Genomic DNA, 17,064 nt, shown 5'->3' with positions numbered 1-17,064 from the left:
AGGCCTCTTTCCTCCAAACCACAAATTAAAAGAACCTTCCCACATTTGCAAAATAGTAGTTTAAAAACAACATGACACCTTGGGACAACACTAAAACATCTTGCGGATGCTGGAAATCTGACTAAAAGCAGAAAGTATTCGAGAAAATCAATGAGTTTGCCTGAATCTGTGGAGGTACTTTGGGAGTTATTTTACCCAAGGTTGAAATCAACCACTAAAGGAATGCTGCACTAATAAGAAAACAGGTTTGAAAATACAAATATAAGACAGACTTTGGGATATTTGATGATTATTATAATATAATTGGACCTACAATGACTTATCAGAAATCTACACGCTTAGTATTCAAGCACTGATTAGATGTATTTTCATGCAGTAGTATAAATGGGGTCCTTGCATTCAATTCTTTTTTTATAGATATTTTTATTGGAAATTTAACATTTTTACAAGTTTACAAAAATAAACAAAAATCTCAAGTACAAACATTGATATACAATTAAATCTTAAATAAATAATAACCAAAATTTAACAAAAGAAAAATACCGAGGGGAAAAAAAACAAAACTCAACTAACTACTAATCTAACCTACAACTAATTAAGTCTCTTACATTATTCAACTAAGAGAAAGAAAAAAAAACCAACGGATAACACAGAAATTGGATAGTGAGATACATGCTCGGAATGTGTTAACATCAAATGTAACAAAACCCGTATTCGACCGGGATTCCTCTCCCAAGGGGCCCCGGACCAGCAGGTTCGCAATCTCAATTAAATAAGAGCCCTTGTTAGGATAGCCGAAATATCTGTATTTATATAATTCAAGAAGGGCTGCCATATTTTATGAAATAATTTGGTCTTTCGGTGCACCATATTTATTAGGAAGTCAAGGGAAATACATTCCATGATTAACCTGTGCCAGTTTGAAAGTCCAGGGGGTCCCTCAGCCACCCAGTTTACCAAAATACTTTTCCTTGCACAGAAAGAGAGAATAGAAAATAATCTCTTCCCGTGCATATCCAGGGAGGGTAAGTTTGAAAAGCCCAAAAGGAGAGATACAGGGTCCACTTTAATTTCCGTTCCTAAAATTTCTGTCAGGGTACTTGCTACTTTAGTCCAGTATCTACGGATCTTATGACAGGTCCATAGGCAATGTACAAGAGTGCCCACCTCTATTTTACATTTGGAACACATTGGAGATGCTCCTGCCTTAAATTTTGCCAATCGAACCGGTGTTATATGGGCCCTATGAAGTATCTTCAGCTGGATAGCCTGAGTTCTGTTGCAGACGATGATTCTTCTGGCGTTTTCCCAAATGTCATTCCACGTTTCTATAGAGATTTCTAGTCCCAAATCCTGATCCCATGTTTTAAGCAGATTGTCCATATCTCCCGATACTTCATCATGTAGTAAATGATAAATCGTACTGACGGAAGATACCCCCATTGGCCATAGCACTCTACATTCTCTATCTGATTTATAAAGACTATTTAATAACGTAGTCTTCTTCTGTATATAATCTCGAATTTGGAAGTATCGAAAGAGGTCTCCATTAGGTAATCTGAATTTCTGATGCAGCTGTTCAAAAGACATCAGGACCCCTTCTTTAAATAAGTCCCCTAGACATGAGATACCCCTGGATCTCCAGAGTTTAAAAGTGGCATCTGTAAACCCCTGTTGAATTCCCCATGCTCCCACTATAAGAAACCCTCCAGGGACCACCGAAAGGGAAAGTGGGATCCGTCCACTAAGTGGGGTATCATAGCAAGACCACCCATTGGCATAGCCTCCGATTTTGAGAAATTAATTTTATAGCCTGAGAATGCACTAAATGTATTAATAACTTGGATTAAGCGAGGCATGGACATCAGAGGATTACTGAGGAATAGAAGAACATCATCTGCATAAAGGGTAATGTTATGTTTACCTGTACCAATCCTCGGGGCCGTTATATTAGGATCAGCCCGTACAGCTTCTGCTAGTGGTTCAATTATTAGCGTAAATAACAATGGCGAGAGAGGACATCCCTGACGGCAGCCCCTATCCACACTGAAGCTATCCGAACCTAATCCATTGGTAACCACAATTGCTTTGGGATCACTATACAATGTTGAGACCCATTTGGTAAACACCTTTCCAATGCCAAACCTTTCCAATGTGTAAAACAAATATGACCATTCAACCCTATCGAATGCCTTTTCCGCATCTAATGAGACTATTACTCCTGATGGCAGGCTTGAATCATATTCAAAACTCTTCTAATATTATTGGATGATCTACAGCCCTTAATAAACCCCGTCAGATCCTCCTTTATAATATGTGGCAATACCCTTTCTAGTCTCAATACTAACGTTTTAGAAAGGAGTTTAAAGTCTACATTTAGCAAGGATATTGGTCTGTATGATGTGCAATCTTCTGGGTCCTTTCCTTTTTTAAGGATAAGAGAGATATTTGCCTCTTTCAACGAAGGCGGGAGATAGCCCTGACTGTATGTGTAGTTATACATGTACATAAGTGGACCAGCCAATATTCCCGTAAATTCTTTATAGAATTCAGCTTGAAAGCCATCTGGGCCAGGTGCCTTACCGTTCTGAAGTTGCCTGATTGTGTCAAGTATTTCTTGGACTGTTAGGGGAGCATTTAAGACCAATACCTGTTCCGGAGTTAGGTCTGGAAAGGTCAAATTTTTTTAAAAATGATTGCATCCTCCTAGTCCTGTCTTCACAATCCTGCGATTTATATAAATCAGAATAAAATTTTCTAAAGATTGCGTTAATCCTTTTATGATCATGAGTCAAAATACCCGTACTTTCCTTGATAGACGTGATACTTTGAGGGGCCTTTTTTTCTTTGCAAGAAATGCTAAGTATCTACCCAGTTTGTCACCAAATTTATATAACCTTTGTTTTGGTCACTGCCATCTTGGATCCCGCCCCCTTGCATTCACTTCTACCGAAGGTATGGATTACAGAACATTGCAGGATATCTCAGCAACAGACGGCGGAGGGGGCACATAGATTATCAAATACAGCACTGAAGGTCCAAAAGAGGAAGAACACATTGCATTTGCAGAGAAATCAAATCCCACCTTTCCCTCCTGTTGCAGTTGTCAGACTCAACTTGGCTTCATGTCCTCCTGCAATTCCTCGTCCAGACCAAAGGAGACATCTAGCAAATGCTGATGACAAACCATCCCGTCTCCTTGTGAACACATCATGTCACAGCACCATGGCACTTAATCTTCTTAGATGAATTCAGAATCTTGGTGAAGTATTGATAAAGTGTCTGGAAGTCTCAATTTGTATTTCAGATGTTCTTTTCACAGCTCCAACAGCAATAACTATTGAAATGGTGAGTACCTGTTAAGTAACACTTTACTTAACATGAGCCCATGTTTACTCATTAACTCACTGTGAGGAGAACTAATTACCTGAACTGCTTGTCACCAAAATGCAGTGCCAACTCTTTGATGAGCAGACATCTTTACAAAGCAATGAGCTGTTTTATTATCCTTTAAGCAGCTGTTCCTAGCAGTAGCTTTTACTCCTGTACCAAGCCTTACACTAAACACAGCACTCCAGTTTATGACCCATCTTGACCAGTTCTTTAGCACCTCAGTTGTTTGGCAAAACCCAGCTACTTTCAGTTTCTTCAAAGCTTCAATTAGTTCTTCTAATGTTTTTAAACTTTGATGGTCACACATAAATATATATGCTGATCAAACAAATATAAAAATTAGAGAAATATATAAATATAGAAATTAGAGAAGTATATAAATATAACTATAAACTATTAGAGAAACATAAATTATGATAAAATGCCTATGGTATAATTGGTCAAACACGCTAAGTGATCATACCTACATAAATCAACAAATGAGAAAAGAAAATGAAGTGCATCAGAAAATATGGTGAAATACTGTAACATATTGTAGAAACTTAGTGTTTGATCACTTCTTCAATCAAGTAGTCCTGAACCAGTTCACTACTTGTGAAATACAAATCACTGTTATTGGGCAAATACATCAATCTATTTACACACAGAAAGAACTCCCAAGCAGTGAATGAAAACATGGAATTTACAATTGATGCATTTTACACATTTTGTGTGGATGACCAGTTTCATCATGATACCAGAACTCCATTTTTCTATGAATAGTACAAAGAAATCTTCACAAATCCAAAGAATGGCACCTCTGGCAACATACCTCAGAATGAAAGGCAATCAAGACAACCTATTCAGGTCCTGTGGCATTTCAACACATAGACTTCAGAATCAGAGACAAGGATGTCATCAGTTCAATATAAAGAAAGGAGGACAAACACATATGGGCAAATGGATAAAGATGTAACAAAAACAAAAAAGAATATACAGCTCCTTTCATGACATCTGGATGATACAAAGTACTTTGTAAACAATGAAATACCTTGAAGTTATGTAAGAAATGCAACAACCAGCAAGAAAGAACAGAAAGAAGGAAGTAGAGAGAAAAAGTTACAATGGAGGAGCTGAAGAAATTAGGCAAAAAATTGAGAAAAAAGAAAGAGGGACAGAAAAATGGAAGGAAAGAAAAAAATGAGTGTCAAATACAAAAGATATTGGCTCTAGTGAGGAAAGAAAGGCCGTGCACATAGCAGGAAGACAGTACTTATTTAAGTGGAGTATCTTTAGCCCGGCTTGAGTAGGAGGGAAGTTGCTGTCAGCACACCCACACGATAAAATGCTGATCCTCTGACTCATTTTCAGTAACATTACAGAGAATTCACTATTTTGAAAATAATCAAAGCATGTTCTCAAGCAAATTAATCATGAGTTTCACAACCATGGTGCTAGGAATTGACCCAGCAGTTACTTAAAACAGATATTTTGACATTCCAAAAATAATACAGCCTTCAACAGTTAAACCAAAGGCAAAGACTTGTAGGAAAGAATATAAAAGATGTTTTGTATTTCTATCGCGGTCCTTCATTCCATTTGAGCAAATACAATTCTTTTGAAGTTCAATACAATTATTGTTGTTGAAAACACATTGGCCAATTTGCATACAGCAAGTTCCGGGAAACATATGATAATAACCAGAAAATGTATTTTTGTGATTCTGAGTGACAGAAAAATATTGGCCAGTTCACTATGGGTTACTGAGCCTGCTCTTCTTAAAAAAAAATTGCACAGCATCTTTCACATACAACTAAGGAGATAGATGGGGTCTCAGTTAAAAGTTTACTCTGAAATATTGTACCTCTGACATTACAGCACACCAGCAGTACTGCATTGGTATATTATCCTAGATTTTTCTCGGTTATCACTTGGAATGGGATTTGAATCCCAACATTCAGATTTGGAGATGAGTGTTATCTACCAAAGCTAATATTTAACCATGAAATATTCCAAATAAGTTATTCCAATCACACAGCAACAGATTTAACTCTCTTCCAGAAACGGCTAGGATTACTTATATTCTGTGAGATTATTAATTAGATGAAGGGCTGATGCCCAAAATGTTGATTCTCCTGCTCCTCGCTTGCTGCCTGACCAGCTGTGCTTTCCCAGCACCACACTCCAGCATCTGCTGTCCTCACTTTCTCCTAATCCTCTGTAAATGTTTGTTTTAACACCGGTGATAAAAATCTCTAACGACACAGTTGAAGCAGGTTGCCCTCGCCCCACAACAGAAAAAAAACTCAATTATCACAAACTAAATCAATCCACTGGCATTCTCATCATGTGTTACTTTCTCCTTTGGAGTATCCATAAGATCTGGTTAGTGTTAGATTATGACACCATAAAGTGACTGCACTGGTTCAGGTTTATCAGGAACCAGAAGAATGCAACATAATATAGATCACCTCCACTTCATGTCAAATTTTGAGAGACATATTTTGCTTTAATTTCACATTAACACAAGTTACAAATACATTCAATGAAATAGGCCCTACTCCTCTACTCAAAAAATAAAAGCAGAATTTTAATTTAGCTAGTCGCAATCATTACACAAATTAATATTTCTACTCCTGCAAGACATCAAGGAATTTTTGTACAAATTAGGACATTTGGTAAGGAGACAATTGGGCTCAATTATGATTGTAGAGTTTTCTGACACTATCAAGACTTCCAATTTGGTGCAATGCAACAGAATGGTTGGGCCTGCACAAACATCTGAAAAAAGGTTGAAATCTTCAAGACAGCAACAGAACTGCAAGAGCAAACAGTGAAGTGTTAGATTTATGATAAATTTGTAATATTTTTGTTTACATTTCATTCTTCAACTATTGAATTAGTTCATGTTTCATACTTCTTGTCACTCCATCTCTGAATTCATATCTAAGTCAATTTTCAATGTGATTTTTATTTTGGCTTCCTTTTGCTATTTCTAATCTATTCCTGGGTATGTTCTCATTATGTTAGTCACTTCAATACAGCTATACTCAGAATAGCTTTAGGATGCCTTCGACTGGCACAATGACCTAAAAATGGGATGAAGATAACAATAACATTGATAAACAAGTAAATTACTTACATTTAAAGGATAATAACACTGGAGAGGCTGGATTTACTTTGCTTTCCCTTTCCTCCTTTCGGTTACGAGGCTGCATGTTATCATGTTTTCGTTTTCGGAATCCACCTGAACTCAAAGAAACCATCGCCTTTCAGAACACAAAATGGTCTAGTTCAACACATCATAAACACTAAACAAATCAAGAATTGATGTGTTCTAATCATGCAGGAAAGCAAGCTCTGCATTTTATGTCAACTTAGACATCAGATAATAATGCGAAAGTATTGATTAACCTAATGGCTAGTTGCAACTCAATTATTTTAATTTGCATTATCATTTATAATAATAAAACTTAATATAGAATGCCCAACTATTACAAGAATAGCTTTGCAATCCCCTTGATAACTGTAATGTGTTTAGACTGGTGGTGTATTAATAGTTTTATCATACTCTACTTGTATAAGAATAGTATTAGTACACTCTTAATTGGTGCAGGAATAGATAACAAACATTGATGGAATAAAAATACTTTTACTGTGCCTTTGAGGTTGGGGATATTCATGGAGCTGTCTCTTTTGGTGAGTAGTTCGATTGTCCACCACCATTCAAGACTTGAGCAACACAGCAAAGGATCTATTTATATGGTTTATTATTCTAGGCTCCACCACAATCTCCATCTAAGAATGAAGGTCAGCTAGCCTCCCTTCAAACATGGACTGTTGGAAACTCCATTTATTACAATATTTATCCTGCTTTCGTCATCCTCTCTCAACCTCTATCTGTAATAATGGCATATTGATGTATGACAGGAAAATGTCATAAAAAGTTTCTCAGAGAGATTTTCACTACTTTCTTGTCTCAAAGACTGCACCAAATGACTTCTCCTCCTCCGTGAAGTCAATCTCTACCTTAATTCATGCTTTCACTTGCTCTCCCAACCACTATTCCCCTTAAATCTAAACAAAACACACGTGTCAAGGAATGGTGCAAGGGAATTGAAAGGGATAGGGATAGTGCATGTGAATAATATACAGCAAAGAATTGTATTAGAAATGAAATTGAAGGCTTTTTATCTGAAATCATAAAGTACTTGTAAAAGGTTGGATGAATTAGGAGCGCAAATACAAATTAACAGTTTTGATCTAATCACCACTACAGAAATAAGGCTTTATGACCACTAAGGATGAGAAATAAATATCACTGTATATACATCATTACGAAAAGGCAGACTGATGGAAAAGGATGACACAGAATATTACTGAAAAAGGATCCTGACTCATGATCTGGGAGTAGGATCAGGATAGATGGAGATTAGCAATAACAAGGGACAGAATAAAGTTTGGGAATAGTTTACACATATAGTTGGACACAGTATTCATATTAAGAAATGATTGGAACTTGCAACAAAGGCAATCTATTGTGGTTTTTCATAATTACTGGTTTCCTGGCCGTTTCAGAGACCAGTTAAATCAACCATAATCTGTTGCTATGTGTAAATCAGACCAGGTAAGGGCAGTCATTTTTATTGGGGGGGGGGGAAGAAACCTTATAGAGGTTTATAAAATTATAAGGGGCATGGATTGGGTGAATAGAGAAGGTCTTTTCCCTAGGGTGGGAAAGTCCAGAACTAGAGGGCATAGGTTTAGGGTGAGAAGGGAAAAATTTAAAAAGGGACCTAAGGAGCAACGTCTTCATGCAGAAGGTGGTCCGTGTATGGAATGAGACGCCAGAAGAAGTGGCGGTGGTTGGTACATTACAACATTTAAAAGACATCTGGACAGGTATATGAATAGGAAGGGTTTAGAGTGATATGGGCTAAGTGCTGACAAATGGGACTAGATTAAGTTAGGATATCTGGTCGGCATGGACAAGTTGGACTGAGGGATCTGTTTCCATGCTGTATATCTCCATGACTTTAGTGAGTCAGATGGAATTTTATAATAATCTGATCCAAGAATTTCATCCAGATTTATTAATTAACTGAAGGTAAATTCTACCAGTTCCCATGAGCATCTGGGTTTACTAACCCTTTAGCATTACAATCATGGTAATGTCCCTTACAGTCCTGTTAAGATGAAGTCTTAACATTGAGAATACCCTCCGTGTTATGTGGCACTATCACTATGCTAAATGAGACAGATTTTGAACAGATCTAGCAAATCAAGATTGGGCGTCCAAGAGGTGCTTTAGGCTATCAACAGCAGAATTGTACTCCAACACAATCTCAGACATATCCCTAACTCAACTATTACCTTCAACTCAGAGATCAACCCTGGTTCAATGGAGATTGCAAGAAGGTATGCTAGGAACAGCATCAGGCATTCCTAAATATTCACTGTCAATCTGATTAAGCTACCAAACAGGAATGCTTGCATGCGAAACAGCATAAGCATCGATCAATAGACAGAGTTAAGCATTCCCATAACCAAAGGCTCAGATCTAAGCTCTGCAGTCCAGCCACATCTAGTCTTGAATGATTGTGGACAATTAAACAACTCACTAGAAGAGGCAGCTACACAAATATCCCCAACCCCAATGATGGAAGCACCCAGAACATCAGTGCAAAAGATAAGGCCAAAATCTTCAGCCAGAATTGCGCAGCGAATGATCCATCTCCGCCTCCTCCAACAAACCCCAACATAAGATACCAGCCTTCAGACAATTCAATTCATTCCACGTGATATCAAGAAATGGCTGGAGGCATGGATACTAACAACATTCCAAAAATAGTAATGAAGACTTTTGCTCCAGGCCTTGCTGCACTGTTAGTCAAGCTGTTTCAGTACAGCTACAAGAATAACATCTACCCGACAGTGTGGAAAATTGCCCTTGCATGTCCTGTGTACAAAAAGCAGGACAAATCCAACCCAACCAATTACCGCACTATCAGTCTACTCTCGATCATCAGTAAAGTGATAGAAAGTATCATCAACAGTACCATCAAGCAGCACCTGCTTGGCAATAACCTACTCAGTGACGCCCAGTTTAGGTTCACCAGGGCCACTCAGCACCTGATCTCATTACAGCCTTGGCTCAAAAATGGATGAAAGAGCTGAATTCCAGAGGTGAGATGAGAGTGACAGCCCTTGATATCAAGGCCTCATTTGGTTTAGTGTGGAATCAAGGAGCAGTAGAATTAATGGAGATCGAGGGGCAAAGTTTCCACTGGCTGAAGTCATATCTGACATGTAGGAAAATGGTTTTACTTATTCGAGGCCATTCATCTCACCTCCAGACCATCTGTGCAGGAGATCCTAAGGGTAGTGCCTAAGCCCAACTGTCTTCAGCTGCTTCATCAATGACTTTCCCTCTATCATTAGGTCAGAAGTGGGGGTGTTTGCTGATGGTTGCACAAATTGCAGCACCATTTGTAAATTCTCAAATATTGAAGCATGTTCAAATGTAATAAGATCAGGACAATGGGACTGACAAGTGGAATGTAACATTCATGACACACAAATGCCAAGTAATGACCATCATCAATAAGAGATTCTAACCACCATCCCTTGACATTCACCACCCCTCTGTCAACATCCTTGTGGTTATTGTTTACCAGATTACTCGCCATATAAATACATTGGCTACAACAGCATGTCAGAGGTTAGGAATACTGCAGTGCGTAACTTACCTCCTGACACCCCAGAGCCTGCCCACCATCTTCAAGGCATTAGTCTGGAATGTGATGAAATACTCCCTACTTGCTTGGATGAGTGCAGCTCCGACACTCAAGTAGCTTGACACCATCCAGGACAAAGCAGCCCACTTGACTGGCATCAAATCCACTCCCTCCACCACCGAAACTTAGTAGCAGCAGTGTGTACTATCTACAAGACACACTGCAGAAATTCATCAAAGATCCTTAATTAGCATCTTCCAAACCCATGATCACTTCCACCAAAAAGGACAAAGGCAGCAGATATATGGGAACGCTATCATCTGCAAGTTCTCCTCCAAGCCATTCACCATCCTAACTTGGAAATATTGTGCCATTCCTTCACTGTCGCTGGGCCAAAATCCTGGAATTCCTTTCCTAAGGGCATTGCAGGTCAACCTACAGCACATGGATTGCAGCGATTCAAGAAGGTGGCTTACCGCCACATTCTCAAGGACAATTCGAGACAGGCAATAAATGCTGGCCAGACAGCAACAGCCACAGAGAACAAAGACAAAGAGTTACTCCTTAACTGCACCTTCCAAACACGGAATTGCAACCACCTAGGGAAGCAGAAGCATGAGAACATTATCACCTAATGGTACCCCTCCAAGTCATTCACCATTCTGACTTGAAACCAGATCATCACGCCTTCATTTTCACAGTTCAAGAAAGTAGCAAATCATCATCTTCTAATTAGGAATATGCAATAAATGCCATGATGCTTAAATCAACAAAACAAATCAATTATTACATTGTTTATTTTGTTATTTTTCAGGAAACTTATATATTCATGTAGACAGGGGAAATCAAACCGGCAAAGGTAATTTGAAAGATGAATTTGTAGAATGCTATCACGATATTTAGTGCTACATGAGAGATGCTGTATGAATTTGACTATTTTATCCACTTGCTGTGGTTTCAACAATGTGGATGAGACATGGAAAATAAGTTTGTATCTTGTTATTTGATTAACTTGCAATTTCAAGACTGGAAGTTCCAATTATTCTTAATTAACCTGCCTTGGATGTGTTATGACACATATCCAGGGCAGGTGAAACTGGAACCTGGACCTCCTTGCCCAGAGGTAGGAATGCTGCCCATGTGCCACAGTAGCCCTGAAACATGAGTTATATCCTTTTCCTCTGCATCTGTCTTGTAATTGGTCATAATTGCCCCAACGAGTTTTGTGACCACTATATTGTTCTGTACTGGTTATTCTGCAGCTCCTTCAGTTGAATATCTTCCATTCAAGTGTATTCATTTTAAACATAACTTTTCATTCACTTTCATTCCAACAAACTAAAGTTGCTGAATGGCAGACACCAAGGTCAAGATCGTACCCATCTTCAGTCATGAAGGACTGGCAGTAAGTTACATGTCTTGGCGCTGACCATCTAGGGCTCCCTGAACTGACCATGCAAGGGCACAAGACACAGTACTTTTCAGCTGTACTTGAATGTTATTTGCCATTGTAAGAAAGGGCCCAAAGGGAGATTACAATTCAGCTTTGTAAAACATTTTAGTCTCATTGGATGCACCAAGAATCTTGACTTCAGAACAATCTGTATTTGCAACAAGTGTGAATCTGAAAAAGTTTTCATCATTTAACTACTTTTTGAGACATGTTAGCTCAGGGTCTTGAACAGTCTGCAGCACCACCAAACAATACACAGGACCACAGCAAGGGAGCAGACTTTTTACTCCCTTCAATCCTGTTCTCTCATTAGCCCTGTGGCTAATCTGTGACCCAATTTCACAAAGGCAAATGGGACGAGTTTAGTGTGGGAAGCATGGTCAACATGAATGAGTTGGACTGAAGGGTCTGTTTCCATGCTGTGTGGCTCTATGATAGTTTACTGCAACAATATTTCGTGGAACCAGTTAAGGATAAAGCTATCAATGATCTGGTACTTTGCAATGAGTTAGGTTTAATTAGTAATCTGGGAAAAATGATAATACTCTGGATGTAAAACTTACATCCAGAACCTCAACCTGAGCTACAAATCTTCTCAAAACTCAATGATGACAATATTAAATTCCATAAATTTCGTAAACTTCTGTACTCCAAATCGAAACAAAAATCTTAAAAGTAAACAAAGCTTTTTTTTAACATAGATGTGGGAGCAGAGTTGGCTAAGGTTGATGACATACAATTGTGTAAAAAGTATAATGTTAAATAAAGAGTGGGAAACAAATGTTCAATTAAAATACCGTCCATTAAAAATACAAAAACTCAACAAGAAAGATCCATTTGTGGTTTACTAGGAAAGTTAAGGATAATAATGGATTAAAAGAAGAGTCTTATAGTCTTATGGTGTGCTTGTAATGTTGAAAAGAACTGAAGGGAGGAAACCAGAGCACCTGGTGGAAACCCACCCAGACACAGGGTGAACGTGCAATCTTCAGAAAGTAGCTAAAGTAAATGTTAGTCCTTTACAGACAGTGAAAGGAAAAATTAACATGAGGAATGAGGAAATGGCAGAGAATTTGAACAAATATAGTGTCTACCTTCAGAAGTGAAGCCACGACCTACATTCCAGAAAGAAAACAGGGGTAACTGTGGAGGAACTAAGTGTGTGGCTCCTAAGCTAGTTAACATCAACAATTGGAGAAAAATAATTGGAAAATTTTCATTGGACTGAAAGCCAAAAAAATCTCGGACCCTAATGGTCTACATTCAAGTGTTCCAAAAGAAGTAGCAGCAGAGATAAAGGAGGTGGTGAGAAAGATTTTCCAAAACTTCTCAGATTCTTGAATTGTATTACTGTTGTTCAAGAAAGGAGGAAGAGAAAATGAAAGATTACGAGCTACTCAGTAGATCATAGTCATTAGGAAATCACTAGTATCATACCAATTACTACGGATGTTAACTATGATTTTCTGAGAACAATCAGCTAAAATGAATGTGGTTTTATAAAAGGGAAATAAATTTTGATAAGTTATTACAGAATTGCCGACGTAGTTAGTAAATAAGAAAAAAGGAACCAGTTGATGTAATGTACTTGGATTTCCAAAAGGCTTTCCAGATGTTGCCACAAAAACATAGAGACTTAATTGGGTTAGAAACAAATATGTATTTTTAATCAACCTGTTTGGACATGACATTTCTGAGACAGGTGGAACTGGAATCTGTTGCATAGCTGGAAGATTTCTTCTCGTTTGTTGACCAGTCAATAGGAATCAACAGGGCATTTTCAAGTTGGCAGACTGTAGCTAATGGGACATTACAAGGATCACTAGGTAACATCATCAGGGAAAATCTCTGGTGAAGCGCTGATGATGTCACCTAGTATGGTGACGAAACAGCTGAAAACAAACCTTCAAGCTAAGTGAGCTAACTTACAGACTTATCATCAACCTGAGCTACAAATCTTCTCAAAAATCACTAAGAAAAGGAGAATATTTTTCAAAGGCATTAAATGACATTGGAGAAAGTGAGGACTGCAGATGCTGGAGATCAGAGCTGAAAAAGTGTTGCTGGAAAAGCGCAGGTCAGGCAGCATCCAAGGAGCAGGAGAATCGACGTTTCGGGCATGGGCCCTTCTTCAGGAATCATTCCTGAAGAAGGGCTCATGCCCAAAACGTCGATTCTCCTGCTCCTTGGATACTGCCTGACCTGCTGCGCTTTTCCAGCAACACTTTTTCAGCATTAAATGACATTGACAGGCTAACTATAAGCTGTGAAGCTGCTATGAAGAGGCTGTAAAGAATGTTTTTCAAAGGCATGAAATGACATTGAGAAACTTAGCATGCAGATACTGCAAGCAATTCAGAAGGTAAATGGCATGTTGGCCTTTAATGCAAAGATCTGGGAGTACAAGAACAAAAATGTTTTGTTACAATTGTACAGGCCTTTTGGAAGAATACACCAGGGAGAAATTTTAGTTATCATGTCTGAAAAAAAATACATCCCTTCAATATGGTATAATGAAGGTTCATTAGATTTGTTCCTGAGAGGGTTGTTCTACATTGAGGAGCTGAGTGAATTAGGCCTGCACTCTCTGGAATGCAGAAGAATGAGGGGGTACCTCACTGATATGGTCAAAGTTCTGAACAGTCTTGGTCTCTTCATCTAACTGGGAAGTCAAGAATGGAGCCACATAGCTTCAGAGTAAGCAGTTAAATTACTTGAGAGAGTGAGAGGAGCAAAGGTTCTTCACTCTGAGGATTGAGTGTTTGGAATTGTCTATCCCAGAAAGTTGTGATATTTATCCTTGGAAATATTCAAGACAGATGCAGATTTTTGATAGTGAATGAAAGGATATGGACAGCAGGCAAAGGTGTGAAGTTGAAGTATGTGAGCCATGGACCAAACGGTCCACTCCAATTATTAATTAATATGTTCAGTCTTATTCACAGACACTTCCTTGACCTTTCCATCTCATGTAACAGATAAGACCATCTCTGACCACACTTTGATATCATTCTCCATCCTTACCTGACTTCTTTCTTGGACATCTTAATCATTAAGTTTTCAGATATCTCTGTCATATCCCGTCAATCCTATAGACCCCAGGCCAAACTTCCTTCAAAGTCCAGTTCTTAGCTTGCATCTTTTTCTGATGCCAGTTTCTCTGATAACATTTTCTCTCACTCCTTCCATAAGACCCACCACCTATTTCCTTGATCTTATAACCAACAAACAACTCAGCATCCAACTTTCTTTTCTGGCTCCCATATTAATTGATATTTCCAAAAGGCATTTAATTCAATAAGGCTACTGTACAAGATAAAAGCTCCAACAATATTTAGAATTAAGTAGTATGGATTAAGGATTGGTTAACAAACAGAAAGCAGAGTAAGGATTATTGGGGCTTTTACAGGTTGGAAAAATAAAGATAGTAGAGTGCCATAAGGATCCTAGGCCCCAAATTATTTACTCAAACAAGGAGACATATTAATGACTTGGGAGGAGGGGGCAGAACATAATGTATCTGACAACATAAACACAGGTGAAAGAACATGTTGTGATGGAGACATAGGAATCTGCAATGGGTTGTTGATAGGTTGTGTGAGTGAACAAAAACTTGAAGCTGGTATTTGATAGAATACACTTTGGTAGGAAGAATCAAAGAGGACTTCTCTAAATGAAGAGAGACTCCAGAAAAGCGCAGCACAGAGGGTTTGCTGGTGCTAGTAGACAGCAAGCATTGAAGAGAAGCAAGTTCTGATCAAAGAAGCAGTTTTTGTTCAGTCTCCTTGTGATTTTTCTCTCATCAGTCATTCCGTGATTGAATCTTTCCCAGGAATTAACCGACCATCACTACTGATCCTTATTTTGTTTCAAGACAGCTTCCCGTAATCTACCTTCTATAAACTTGAAGTCATAAACCTCTGTTGCCAGAGTCCCAATTTCTATACTGCCATTAATCCTTCATGTTTAGATTCTTTGTCCCAGCCAAACAACACTTTCATTTTAAAAATTTCATCCTTGTTTTCAAATCTTATCACCTCTCTCGACATATAATCTCCTCCAGCATTACAACCCTTTAAAATCACCTGAAGAAGCAGCACTTTGAAAGCTAGTGATTGCAAACAAAACTGTTGGACTACAACTTGGCGTTGTGTGACTTTTAACTTTGTCTACTCCAGTCCAACACCGGCCCCTCCGAATCATGACTTTGAAATCTCTGCATTCTTTTATAATTCGAGCATCTCTTAGTTTAATCATCTCGACTTTAGAACCGTGCCTTCTACTGCCTTGGTCCTTAACACTGATTCCATAACTCCCTAAACCGCTGTCTTTCTATCGCTGTTTCTTCTTGTCCAACACAATCCTTATATTCTGACAGGTCCCTCCGTTATTTCTTTTTCTGTGGAAGCACCTTGTATGTTTTACCATATGATCTATGATTAAACTAACGTTGCTGTATAAACGACAATGGTTATTAAAATATCTGCGCGTAACAGTGCCCGACCTCGAAATGAAACTACCTTCTTTATTCATCTCGGCTGCCCCAAGGAATCAAGATGCTTTGCTGATCCAACTTCACTCCGGCCTGGCCTCCCCCCACACAAACACACACACAATCCGCGCCGGGAACCTCAAACCGTCTCGGGTCCCTGCAGCACAAAGCTCAGCCTGTAGGTATCTATTCACTATCCTGAACCACCTTCAATTCCACAGTGCACTCAGGATAATTTTAATGTGCAGGATTTCGATGTGAAATCGGGAACAATAAAATAAGTGGAAGCATGGAAGCAAATCTTAACTGGATTGTTTCACTTCACCACTAGTCACCAGCATTCAGATCAGGAGACTGAGAGAACAGCAGCAATACTGCAGCAGCACTGCGCGCTGGGAAATGTAGTGTCACAGTGCCAATGGAGGTGGACAGCCTGGAAACAAACCCTTTGGTCCAACTCGTCCATGCTGACCAAATATCCTAAATTAATCTAGTCCAATTTGCCAGCGCTTGGCCCATATCCCTCTAAACCCTTCCTATTCATATACCTATCCAGATGCCTTTTAAATGTAATTGTACCAACCTCCACTTCCTCTGGCAACTCATTGCATATATGCAACACACTCTGCATAAAAAAGTTGCCCCTTAGGTCCCTTTTAAATCTTTCCCCTCTCACCTTAAATCTATGCCCTCTAGTTTTGGACTCCCCCACCCCAAGGAAAATACCGTGTCTATTCACCCAATCCATGTCCCTAATGACTTTAGAAGCATCTATAAGGTCACCCCTCCAATGTTCCAGGGAAAAGCGCCCCAGCCTATTCAGCCTCTCCCTATAGCTCAAACCCTCCAATCCTGGCAACATCCTTGTAAATCTTCTTTGAAGCCTTTAAAGTTTCAGAACATCATTTTTACAGTAGAGAGACCAGACTTGCACATAGTATTCCAAAAATGGCCAAACCAATGTCCTGTACAGCTGCAATATGACCTCGCAACATCTGTACTCAATGCAC

General features: G+C 38.8%; 1 protein-coding gene across 2 annotated transcripts in view; it reads right to left on the bottom strand.

Moving 5' to 3' along the window:
- Window positions 1-16,200, bottom strand: part of tsnax (translin-associated factor X) — a 69,653-nt gene extending 53,453 nt beyond the window's left edge. The window contains exons 1-2 of one of the 2 annotated variants that reach the window (XM_060821518.1): window positions 16,083-16,200; window positions 6,515-6,619 (exon numbers count right to left, since the gene is read on the bottom strand). In XM_060821518.1, coding sequence (XP_060677501.1) covers window positions 6,515-6,619; window positions 16,083-16,095 — 118 coding nt within the window. In that variant the 5' untranslated portion in view covers window positions 16,096-16,200. Of the gene's footprint in view, window positions 1-6,514; window positions 6,639-16,082 lie in introns of those variants that run through there. The other variant, XM_060821517.1, reaches the window with a different exon arrangement.
- Window positions 16,201-17,064: the final 864 nt, after the last annotated feature.

This window comes from Hemiscyllium ocellatum, chromosome 3 (assembly GCF_020745735.1).
Source record: "Hemiscyllium ocellatum isolate sHemOce1 chromosome 3, sHemOce1.pat.X.cur, whole genome shotgun sequence".
Lineage (NCBI taxonomy): Eukaryota > Metazoa > Chordata > Chondrichthyes > Orectolobiformes > Hemiscylliidae > Hemiscyllium > Hemiscyllium ocellatum.
Note: the sequence above shows the minus strand (reverse complement) of the source record. Positions and strands in the feature narration are given on the sequence as shown.